The 12,504-nt window shown below is 47.3% G+C and overlaps 1 protein-coding gene across 2 annotated transcripts in view; it reads left to right on the top strand.

Moving 5' to 3' along the window:
- TMEM131L (transmembrane 131 like) overlaps nt 1–12,235 on the top strand; it is a 167,603-nt gene extending 155,368 nt beyond the window's left edge. The window contains exons 28-35 of one of the 2 annotated variants that reach the window (XM_066280488.1): nt 1,293–1,459; nt 2,553–2,738; nt 3,837–3,912; nt 4,946–5,028; nt 8,310–8,430; nt 9,436–9,527; nt 11,084–11,223; nt 11,908–12,235. In XM_066280488.1, the coding sequence (XP_066136585.1) occupies nt 1,293–1,459; nt 2,553–2,738; nt 3,837–3,912; nt 4,946–5,028; nt 8,310–8,430; nt 9,436–9,527; nt 11,084–11,223; nt 11,908–12,183 (1,141 nt within the window). In that variant the 3' untranslated portion in view covers nt 12,184–12,235. Of the gene's footprint in view, nt 1–1,292; nt 1,460–2,552; nt 2,739–3,833; nt 3,913–4,945; nt 5,029–8,309; nt 8,431–9,435; nt 9,528–11,083; nt 11,224–11,907 lie in introns of both variants that reach the window. The other variant, XM_066280477.1, reaches the window with a different exon arrangement.
- The last annotated feature ends 269 nt before the right edge of the window (nt 12,236–12,504 follow it).

The following is a 12,504-nucleotide window of genomic DNA, read 5'->3' as shown; positions in this document are numbered from 1 at the left end:
ATTCAGCTTTGTACACACTCCCCAGCCACTTTCACCGCACTCCGCCGAGAAGGGTCGGCAGCTCTGGAGGTCCTCAAGCTCCAGTAGTCCCTGGCTCACACTGAAATCAGCAAATATGAAAATTGAGAAATAAACTCTTCGTCAGTTTGTTGTTACTACTGAATGCTAATTGTTGATGGCTAATTATCCAGATGTGGGCCAAAATTATTTAGGCCAAATGAATTGAAAGCTGTAGTGTGGTACCCTATAGAAAGGAGACTTATACCTTGCATTCTTTTATATGTATTTTTATAAATATTTGATTGACTAATAGGATCACTCTAAAGTTTTCTATTTTCCTGATATGGACCTATATAGAAAGATATGAAATTAGAGTGGAATTTCACCAATTAAATGTTATGCTACATACTTAAAAGCAGATCTCTGACACACTGAAAAAACAACTTCTTAAAATGTAGCTTTCAAATAGCTTTGTAGCGAATCAGGATGTTCTGAGAACATGATGTATAAGAAGTAGGTGGCTGTCAGCTTGTCCATTTCCTTGGCCCCTGCTTCTATATACTGGTTACCTTGAGTGGTCAGAAACCAGCGAGAGTATGTGCTACATCTCATATATTGGATCTTCTTAACCGCCATTCTACAAACCTAACATGAAGACTGAAATGGCACCGTGTGAAACAGTCATCGTGGTGTCTTATAGCACTCTCTGCGCCTTTCTATGTGGCCATTTCCAGAAATGCACTGACAGCTCTTCCCTCAGAGCTGACTCACGGTCTTGTAGGAGAGGCGTTATTGTTGAACCGTGCCCTCCTCGGGAGAGGAACTTGATCCTTTGTAGACGCCACAGGTTTTCTAACAGTACATGGCACAGGGTCGTCACTCGGTCAATGTTTGCTAAATGAACGAAGAAAACAGCTAACTGAATGCCCACACCCTCCCCCAGACACCAAGGAGCAGGATCATCTCGAGAATCAGGCTTTACACTAAAAGCAAGGACAAGTCAGGAGTCCTGGCTTCTGGTCCACTTACCAGTTGACCCTGAGTGACTTATGTAACCTGGTGGAGTTTCATTCTTCTTGCTGCAGAAGTAGACTGAATGATCTCCACGTTAATTCTAGTTCTAAACCGGCAAACTCTTTTTCTTTCGGATGTCTTTCCTTTACTCAGCATCTTCTCCTGTTAGGCCCAAAGGGACGTGGTCTCGGGGTGTTCCTGATGATTCATGTTTTCACCTGTAATACGTCTCCTGCATGTGATAACATGCGGATGTGATGTTTTTGTGGCTCTTCCAGGCCTTCTGAACAGAGTGAATTAAAACTTGTGTGCGGTGACTTTGAAAGGTCCGAGCTGAGCCGTGACATTGATGTCAGAAACTGGTGCGCACAGGAAGCCCCTGGGGACACGTGTAAAGCAGATGCTTGTGTCGGGAGGAGGTTACCTGCTGCACAAAGAGAAACAGGTATGGAACTCTGCTATGATGGGTGCTTCTGGTGGAAATTTTGTTTCCTCGAGTGAGTGAGTATGCATGAGAGAATGGCATCCTGATGAGACTGTCACTTCACAGGCCACTTAGCTTACCAAAGCCCAAGTGGAAAGCTGTCTGGATGAGACTGGAAAGCTGAGATTCTTTTGAGCCTGCACAGGCCTCTGGTGTCACCCTGCCTACTTCCCACCCACCTGAATTCTGGCCATTCTCAGCTGTCCTCCTGCAGAGGTCATTCTCAGCTGTCCTCCTGCAGACTGCTGAAGGGGCAGTGGTTGCTTGCTCTAGGGAGTAGCCAGGTGATAAGAATAGTAGCTCTTTTCACAAACCTGAGCCAGGTGGCTTGCGAAGCCAGGCCACTGACCTATCTGAGGGCTGCTGGGCACATCCCTGGGAGTGGGAGGCAGAGGGCACCCAACGGTAGGTCCAGGGTAGGGCAGAGTATAGCTGGAGGTTTAAGGGCTACTAAAGTTGGCAGCACAAGTGGGGTACGGGGGAGGGGGAAGGTATAATCTTCCCACCCAACACCCACGCCCCGGGACACATGCCCGTGTCAGTGCATGCAAGCTGGCAGAGTCATTGGGTTTCTGACTCCTCGTTGGTTCATTCCCTTGACACGTGTATTGCTGTCGGTCTTTTGGGGGGTTTTCCCCACCCACATATAAATAATACTTTAAAGCTCTTAGCGGATTATCTTAATAAAAGAGAGGAAGAAATGATCTGCAAATCTTCAGTCCAATGTACTAGCCTCGGTTTTCTTGATAGAAGTGTTTGTTATTCCCAGAACCATTATTAGACCAAGGTTGTCACTGGTACGGACTGAATGAGCCCTGAACAAGTTGAATTGCCTATCCCATATGCAGAGGGGACACAGCCATCCCCACCGTTTCTCAAAGTCCCATCATCCGTTTCAGTTCGCTTCTTCTCATTAAATGAGCAGTTAGCAGACCCTGAAGTCGAACCTTGCTGTCCTCGTAATTTCACCTCTCTCCTTTGATCGGAAATGGTGTCAAGTTGAAAACTGTTTATGTGGCACATGTGGTCAGCTCTTCTCTCTTGCTTCCCGCAGAAGGTTACTTCCAGAAGCCCGGGAAGAAGTGTGTGGAGAAATCGTGCTCAGACTCCAGCTCGGACTGCGGCAGCTCCTCGGGGAGCGTGCGTGCCAGCCGGGGCAGCTGGGGCAGCTGGAGCAGCACCAGCAGCTCCGACGGGGACAAGAAGCCCACGGCGGGCCCCCAGCACTTCCTGCCAGCTGGTGAGTCCCAAGAACAGACCCAGGCACTCGGGGTGGCCTCTCCCACCAGTGGTGAGACCTATAAAGAAGGTCTTGTTTGAGAGAGCAGGGCACCAGTAGCCATAAAAACCTGGGCAAAGCATCCACGTGTGATTTCAGTCTAGATGTCTCAGCTGTTTTAAAAATTATCGGGTCCCCACCTCCCCTAAGAGCCTTACTCGTCACTTTCCCTAATGAACTCCGTGAGATTTTAATACCACTGAGATTCACTATAATCTGTTTATTGCTATGTATTGTGCACAAAAAGGTTAGATCTTCTCAACCCCCAAGAAACAACCCCGTTCTTCCCCCTCCGGGGGGCCCATTGAGAACACAGGGATGGAGGTGAAGGTAGGCGCTCTGCGTTCTGTCGATAGCAGAGCTGGTTTCAGGGGAAGAAGCTTGGTTTTCACAGCCTACAACAAACACAGCTCCATCCACAGCTGAAGACAAAGTTTACCTAATGATGCTAATTCAAGATTTTTTTAAAAAATTGAGAGTTCTGTAATATCAGGAGAATGTCCCCGGTATAATTAATGGTGTAAAAGACCAAAAAGGCAAAGTCAAAGTATACATGCGTTATGACTACAATTTTATACGTATATGTATATATATAAAAGAGGTTGTAAGAACTATGCCTAAATACTGAGAAGAGTAGTATAATGATAAGTGTCATATTTTTCTTTTTAAAACTTTTGTTTATTTTTATCGATTTCCCACAATGAGCATGTTACTTTTATAAACTGGAGGGGTTTGTTTATATAGCAAAAACATTTTTTTTTTTCAGAAAAATTCCCTTAAAATGTTACTACATTATGATAAGGGTTCTAGCGTTTTTTCCATCACTGAAACATTATTAAGCCAAAATTCATGAATTTAAATGTTGGATGTCATTAAGTTTTCAACAAGCTAAGTTATAAAAGACATTTTAAAAACTAAAGTACTGAATGTGTGAATACCAATTTAAAGTGAAAAATAAATCACTCCTGGGGTTAAGGGTACTAACCATGTGCATTATAATGCATGCTGCAGTTAAATAATGTTTGTAAACACTTGTGATAATGTGTTTTTCCTCAGCAGACAGTGTTTCACAGAATGACTTTCCTCCGGAAACGCCCCTCTCCTTGAACCTCTGCCATAACATCTGCAATCCCATGTAAGTTGCTCACTCTCCAGCTTTCACAGTGCGTTCAAATAAAGCGAAGCATTCACGATTTAGGAAGGTTTGCAAAAACCTGGTAGATCCTGCTTGTTTACAGTCCCAAGTAGGGTCCTTTTGCGGTAGCATTAGGCAGAATAAACAAGCATTCTTGACTGAGTGAGAGAGGGGAGGGATTCGAGTGAGACACAGAATTCGTTTTCTTAGGCATTGGCCACATTGTGAGAGGATGAGATGTCATTAACAGTAACCTGGCGAGTTGGTGAGAAGAGTAAAAGTCTCAGTGAGGGTACAAGGGAAAGCTCTATAAGAACTATTTTGTTAGGGGTAGAAAGTAAACTAGGGATTAAGAATTGCTCCAGCCTGACCAGGCGGTTGTGCGGTCCCAGCATCAGACCGGGGCGTGGAGGACCCAGGTTCGAAACCCTGAGGTCGCCGGTTTGAACATGGGCTTACTGGCTTGAGCGTGGAGTCGCTGGCTTGAGCATGGGATCATAGACATGACCCCATGGTTGCTGGGTTGAGCCCCAAAGTTGCTGGCTTGAAGCCCAAGGTCGCTGGTTTGAGCAAGGGGTCTCTTGCTCTGCTGTAACTCCCCAGTCAAGGCACATGTGAGAAAGTAGTCAATGAACAACTAAGGTGCCACAGCGAAGAATTGATGCTTCTCATCTCTCCTTTCCTGTCTGTCTGTCCCTATCTGTCCCTCTCTTTGACTCTCTGTTTCTGTCAAAAAAAAAAAAAAAAAAGAATTGCTCTGGGCTGGTGGCAGGCCCCTGTGAAACTGTAGGTGACCTTGGTGACTTAAGTTAAAACTGTATAGTTGGAGTTTATTAAAGGAAGACTTTGCTGGATCTTGGGAAGTTAATATTCCGCAATCCTTTCCTGGTTGTGTGCCGTTTTGTCTCTGAGTTGTCTGTGTGTTTCTTGAGGGAAGAATTTGTGTAAAAACTCAATCCGACGTGGGTATACAAATTCATATTTCCTTGCACAGACAAAATCAGTGATCTTCCTCTTCTCACTTTCCCCGCAGAGACGTGAGTACTCTCCCACAATATGCAGAAGCTCCCTGCCCCAGCCTTCCTGCCGGGCCAGCAGGCGTTGAGGAAGACAAAGGTGAGGCTCATTTCTCTTGCTCCAGACACCAGCCATGTGTTCTGTGTTGGGGGCTGGGGGGCTTGAGAAGACAAGCAGGTTGGGTGCCCAGATGGTGGCCTCTTCTTCAAGCCGTGTCACGGGGCTCTGGCGCATTGGGAAGGCACCTGCCTTCTGCAGCGGCATCAGGGGAGCCTCTGACCTCACCCGCCCCCCCGCGTAGACACTGAGCTTCGTCCTTGTGGCTGAGGCAAGGGGCCCTGTGGCCACAGAACGGTGCGGGGCTGCCGCTGCGTGCACCTCACCTTTCCCAGTGCTGAGGCCGGGTTGGAGAGCATGCCCAGGGTGAAGTTCAAGCACCTTCGCCTACTTCTGCTTTTCCTGCCCTCTCCCCACTTCCCCGTGTCCTACAAGTTCGTTAGCTCGGCCCCAGCAGCCTTGATGACTGGTCTCAGCCCCGCACTGGGAGCCCAGCCTCTGCCGGCTGGGGGTGTGGGTGGGGAGGAATCCCCACTCCTGCCTGCGGTCTCTGTGTTGGGGCTCCCTCCAGCCCCCTCTCATTTTTCTTCTCTGTTTCTTCTCTTCTTCACCTCCCTTGGCCCTTGTCTCCTGTTTCCTTCTAGTACCTCCTTCCTACCGAGTCCAGGTCAGGAGTTGCAGCAAGATGAGCCTGCTGACTTTCACGCCCCGTGGCACCAGTTAGCTTTAACGTGCATACTTGCTTTTGCTTAACCAAGTGGTACTGAACTAAAAGCCGTTCTATGCAACAGAGCGGGTTTACTTCGAAAGTATAGGCTTCAGTGCTATTCCTAGGATACATTTTAGACTCACTGTCTAATTATCAACAGAAATTAATTATTTGTGAGTTGGATCTGATAATGAACCCAGGAAAGTAAGTGTTTTCAAGTTTATAAAAAGTAATTTGTTGAGGCAAGGTTTAGGAGAGGTTTAGCTGGGTACTGCCTTTATCTCTCAGATAATAGAGAAGAGAAGGGACCTAGTTAATGGGGAAAAATAAAAACTGTATCAAACCTTTTGCACCTTAACATGTTATTCTGTCTTTGTTGTCAGTTGGAGAATTACATGTCATCTAGTGTCTTACTCTATGTTTTTGTGTCTGTGTGTTTCAAGTGCCTCTTACCTTGTTCCTGTGAACAACCTGCAGTTACTCTTTGATCGCCTGTTATAATCCTGCGTTAGGTCCTAAAGTCACTGGAGAAATGATCTTGTTCACAATTACTTCTGCGAAGCATTGGTCCCACCCACTGTTTAGTGTCCCTCACCTCCCGGGCCTGCATGCCCTGAGCCATGTCACAGTTCCCCGAGCCACTGTTCCCGTCACTTCCTTATTTCCTGTCCCGGGACTCACTGCACTCACCTTGCAGAACCTTGCCGTGGTTGTGCCCAGGGCTCCAGCTCCCCCGCCTGCTCCGTGCCCGTGAGGCAGACTGGGGAGCAGTACACACACGCTGACCGGCCACTCTGAATTCACCGCCGCTGGCTCCCGGGGGCCCAGCTGCTGCATGTCCCTGGTCCCCTTGCCCTCCACTCTTTTCCTGACCGCACTTCCAATACCTTCCGCCGCCTCCTCGTCATTGATCTTGCTTCCTGCTTTACTGGGAAGGAGAGAAGCAGCGAGACCTTCAGAAGGCTCCAGGGGCCCATCCATCTGCTGCCACCATCGCGAACTGTTTGTTGGTGCCACCCTCTTTCCCGAAAATGCTGTTGGGCACATTTTCCCACCCCTCTTCCAACCACTTTTCTCTCATTAGCATACAGCTATATTGTGTGTGGTCTTTCCTCTGCCATCTGTGATGCGGAACCAGCCCCGGGTTTGGTGTGATGGAGGACCCAGGGAGCGGTGCTGGTGGTCCGGGAGGGGCAGGTGCTGCTAGTCTGTCGTATCAGACGATGGGCCATCACCGGGGCCTCTCCCTGAGTGGCTCAGAAGGTTCACTTAGAACCCAAGATTCATTTCCACATTTCACAGCCCCCAAGGGTCTTCAATCTGCCAGTCTGCAGTCTGCAGCTTTCCAAGTGACGGATCAGACGTCTAGACCGTGGGTAGGGCCTAAGAGTCAGTAAACACACAGGGCAGTTCCAGAGGAGAGTTGGCCTGAGGTACGAGAGCCTCCTTGGCCCAACCCCCTGAACAGAGTGGCCACATGCATTCTTGGTGCTGCGTAGCGGACATTGAGGCGGACAGTGGCACGGCCCAGTGTACACCGTTGGGTTTCAGCTAAACTCCTCAACCACTGGTGCACCAGGCTCAGGGGAACTGAGGGGATTGAGGTCCCTATTGATTCAGTCGCTTTGCTTCAGAAGGGGGTTAAGTTTCCCTAGAGGAATAGCTGCCATTTTTTGCCCATGTAAAACTGATACGGTTGGGGCCAAGCCAGGTGCCGTGTTTGCATTAATTTTCCTTGGTACCAGGTGCCACAGGGGTGACTCAAACAGGCCTAGATGCTTGCATAGAGTGTGGGTTGCATTACAGGAAGGAACCTTGAGTTTAGGGAACCCATATCTTTTATAATAGGCAGTAAGCATTCCTCCCTCTGCCCCAGAGGGAGACAGTGTATGTTGCCAGGCTTGTGCTTAGGAAACATCCCTAATTAGACAGTCTGGAACAAAGGGATTCGGGCCTCTGTTTGCAGTGTACAGAGACTTAGCTCCTGGCAGAACCTTCCAGTGGCTGCCCATCTGATCCACATCAGCGCCCATGTCCTTCATGGGCCCCACCAGGCTCTGCCCTCTCTGGCTTGCAGTCAGGTCTCTGACCTCACCCCCCACAGCGCACCTCTCCTTGCTGTTCTGAGCTCACAAGGCACTCTCCCACTCCAGGGACTTCACAGTTAGCACCGCTCGCTGTGCCTGGAGCTGCCTCTCCCAGGCTCTCTTCTCACCTCATCACATCTCAGATGGGTCAGGTGTCACCTCGGTGAGGCCTTTGACTGCCCTGGGTCTGTCATCGTAGCATTAGACCCTTGGCCATGCTGCTTCTGTCTTGTTGCCTGTCTCAGTCCACTGGAATGACACCTGCTTACCGTGGTGTCATTGGAATCTATAACTGGGCCCTCATAGACTTGTTGAGTCATTGTAAGTATCTTTTAATCCAGGTCAGGAGACATTCGCACACTGTCTGAAGTACGGGTCAAAGCATGTGCTCTATTTCTGCTTTACCGTCTGAAAGAATGTCCTGAAAGGAGTCAGAAAAGCAGATGTGGTCAGCGCGTGGGGTTGACAGGTGGGGGGTGTTTTCTGGAGAGAGGAAGGGGCACTAGGGGCTTTCCTTTCTTCCTTAGGTCTTTACCCACCTGGAGACCTGTGGCCCACGCAGCCTGTATGTGTGACAAGTGGCTTCAACTGCGCTCTGGAGAACCCTGTGCCCAGTGTGATGCAGGGCCCAGCCCCGGTTCATAACAGGTATAGGTCTCTTGGCTGATGGCTGCCGTGCTAAGCCTGAGGGCTTGCGGTGGGGTTTGGGTCCCTTCGGTTAGGTTTCCTCAGAGAGTCCCGGGCCAGGCTTCCTTCCCCAGCTAGTGTCGCATTGTCACGTCTTAGAAAATAACAAACTAGGCATTGTGAGAAACATGGAAGGAAATGAAAGCAATATATAGTACAGCTGGGGACCACGTCATTACTTTCCTTTTTTTTAAAGTGAATGGATGAGCTATTAATATATTAGAGGCAAAATTGAAAAAGCAATCACTCCTAAGTCCTGCCTCCCAGCAGAGCAGAGATTTCCATTTCTCCATGGTGTTAATCTTGAACACACTTACATTTCTAAGAGAGCAAATGATTTGAGTATTGAAAAATAGTTATAGAATGGCCATTCCTTATGGCTTTTACTATGTCACTGAGCTATGACAACTTGAGAAAATGTTACTGTCTGTGTTTAATCATAGGATCCATGTGAATTCTTTTTTGGTGGTAGGGGCAGTTCAGCTTATTTCAGTGGTATTCCCTCTCTTGTTTCTATCATGGGAATCCAGGTTATAGTAGTGATCAGAGTATTATAGATCATAGTCTTTACAGCTGAATGCTGGCCTGGCTCTGAGTGAGAGGGGGACAAGTGAATAGCAGACCAAGTTAAGTTCTTCAGATGAGAGCTAATATATTTCAAAGTAGCCCAGTAGTTCTTCCACAGCACCAGTGACCCCCGGCCTTGGACTGCGACCCTTGTTAGACTTAAACTGGTTATAAAGGAAGTGTGCTCCCTGTCTGAGCCGTCTGTCCTGCCGCAGTGGGTCACTGGTGACGAGCGTTAAGTAAATCTTTGATTCTGTGACTGTAGAAATCCATATTTTATTTTCCAATGTTGAGGAGTTAGCAGTGAGGAGGCTGCTGGGCACCGAAATTGCTTTCCTCTTTCTCTACTTGCTCTGTTGCTACCCTGTTTCTGAAACGGAGACCTCTTGTTTTTTGTAGCAGTTTCATTGATTGGAGTGCAACCTGCGAAGGCCAGTTCCCCAATGTGTACTGCCCGTTGGAATTGAACGATTACAATGCCTTTCCAGAAGGTAAAAGCCATTTGAACAATCCCAGTGCCGTTCTTTTATGCTCAGAAGTCAAAGCAGGAAACGAGTGGCCTGAAGGCGCTACCTGCAGAAGAATGTGCCTTAAAAAATTAGATATAATCGACATTATATTAGTTTCAGGTGTACCACACAATGATTTGATACCTGTGTATGTTGAGAAATGACCATCACAATGTCTAGTTAACATCCACACATAGTTACAGTTTTTTGTTTTGCTTATGATGAGAACTTTTAAGATTCAGTCTCTTAGCAATGTTTAATATGCCATACAATATTAATGACTACAGTCACTGCGCTGTCCGTTACATCCCCAGGGCTTATTTATTTTATAACTGCAAGATGGTACTTCTAACTCCCTTTCACCTGTTTTGCCTATACCCCAATTCCCCCAACACCATCAATCTGTTCACTGTTCATGAGCTTGAGGGTTTTTTTGGGAGTGGGTGTTGTTGTTATTTGTTTATTTTGTTGTTGCTGTTAAGAATGTGCCTTTAACAGTGAGTGGCCTTTGGGAACGACCTTAGAGGAGGCTGCTGAGCGCCTTTGTGTGGTCTTGCTATGCAGACCTGCCATGTGTAATTTTACATGGCCTCAGAGAGCCCCATACACCTGGGTGTCTGGGGGCTGCTACCAGTAACCCTAATCTGTTCTGCCCTTCAAAGAGAACTAGGTCATTTGGATTTATGTGGACCTAATGCTGTAGATTATCCGTATGGAGGGTGGGGCTTTCGGGGTTGGCTGTTCTTTCAGGGCAGACAAGAGCATGTGGAAGAGGAACCTCTTGTTCCTCAGCATGTCCTGACCCCTCTGCCCCGGAGAGAAGCTTGGAGGGGAAATGGTGGGAAATGGCTGAGGCGTGGCCTTGAGCACCTGTGATAATGAACAATGAGAGATACAAGCTTTCCCTGCTAAGCTGGAAAATACTCTTATTAAACGTTACGATATGATCGTGATTTCTCATACTAGAGCTACCTTTGCAGAGACAGAGAGAAGCAGTGCATTGGGTAATATACTAATGTAGCTTTCGACACATGCATTGCTCCCTGCTAACCACAAGGGGGTGCTGTAGTAACTCTCTTCCTATGCTAATGAGGCTATGTGTATTTTTTAGCTAAGAGCTTGGTTGGGTATTGCTTTTAGCAGTCCATAAGGCATATATATATATACAGGTGGCTTGAGGTTGCTGTGACAGGTAATAAAAGAAAATTTTAAGGACCAGTAAGAATCTTGACACTATTCACCTCTATAGTAGTACTATAGTATATTTTATGTATTAGAAGGTTCCCATCAAATGATCAAATGTAGAACATCAAGCCCAGAGAAAGACCTTCCTCACTGAGGGCTTCCCAGGTGATGTGTCTGATAAACAGTTTTAAACTTGAGAGTAACAGTGAAACACTCGGCTCACACAGAGTAAGTATTTTATATCTGTCTTTAGCCTGTTAATACAGGAAGGCTTTGAAAGCTTTTTTGCTGAGAGTGAGAATTCAGTTCACGCCATACAAATGTTTACCTGTGTTGTCTTCTGTTTTTTGTAGAAAACATGAATTACCCCAATGGTTTCCCCTGTCCTGCTGAAATTCAGACAGACTTTATTGATCACAACTCGCAGTCTACCTGGAACACCCCACCCAACATGCCGACCGCCTGGGGACACGCTGGTCTCATCAGCTCTCCGGTCAGTGCCACCCTACCTGTGCTGTGACCCTGGGGCAGTTCCAGCTTTTTTGTGGTGGTTCTTTAATCCTGGTCTCAGCTAGCTGTAGAGTTGAGTTTGGATCAGCCAAAGCCTGGCTTGTCTCCTTTCGATCCTGGCAGCCCACTCTCGGAAGGAACCTAACACCTGGACAGGTGGGGGCTTGCCGCACAGCGTTCTAGCCACTCCCAACCACACCGAGCAGTGATGCTTTGTAGATACAATTAAACGGGGGCCAGTTTGTGTGGCTCCGCTGACCTTCTCATCTGGGGTAAGGGGTGGAGTAAAAGTTGCAGAGGTAGTCAATGGTCAGTGACTGGGTCCTGAGGGCTTCCTGCCTGGGAACACACCTCCACACTTAAAAGCCCAGCACCTTGCCCCTTTCCAATCTATTTGGCAGTGTTTTATAGAGAGGACATTTGAACGGGGTCCTTATCCAGTTAGATGAGGATCTCACAACCCTCTGTTTGAAGAAAATGGAGTTAAAGCAACCCAGATGGTTGAAAATAGTTTAATAACATCCAAATAACTCGGATAGATACCATTGTGGTATCTGCTGGTATATATTCAACCTTGACATTGCCTTTCTAAGACTTCTTTTTTCTTTCTCTAAAACATTTCTTTTAAAAGCATATCTTTTCTCTCCTCTCCTCATGTGCACCTCAGCCCTACCTCACAAGCACTCGAAGCTTGTCTCCAATGTCTGGACTTTTTGGTTCCATCTGGGCGCCGCAAAGCGATGTGTATGAAAATTGCTGCCCCGTGAGCCCCCCCACGGAACATTCTACTCACATGGAAAACCCGGCGGTCATGTGCAAGGAATACTACCCAGGGTTCAACCCATTTCGTGCCTATATGAACCTGGACATATGGACTACCACAGCCAATAGGAATGCAAATTTCCCACTGTCTAGGGACTCGAGTTACTGTGGGAATGTGTGAGAAGAATTGGATTTTTCAAACAGTGTGAATAAAGAGGCTTGTGTTTTGGTGACTAGTGTAAACTGGTTCTTGAGATAGATTATGACATGGATGAATATTTTGGCACTTTTATATAAAAATAAATTTTTTAATGAAATCTGGGAGCGTTATCTTTTTTTTTTTTTTTAATCCTTCACAAACCAGTGGGAGGAACTAAGCATCCACGTCATAACTTTATGATTCGGGAAGTGTGCCAGACATGCCGTGGGTTTAAATCAGAACGAGGGAGACTCCCAGGAGGGTAAGAGTTAAGGAAGAGATGGCTGCCGTGTCCTCCCCGCC

This window comes from Saccopteryx bilineata, chromosome 1 (assembly GCF_036850765.1).
Source record: "Saccopteryx bilineata isolate mSacBil1 chromosome 1, mSacBil1_pri_phased_curated, whole genome shotgun sequence".
Lineage (NCBI taxonomy): Eukaryota > Metazoa > Chordata > Mammalia > Chiroptera > Emballonuridae > Saccopteryx > Saccopteryx bilineata.
The sequence above is the reverse complement of the archived record's forward strand: the minus strand, read 5'-3'. Positions and strand labels throughout refer to the sequence as shown.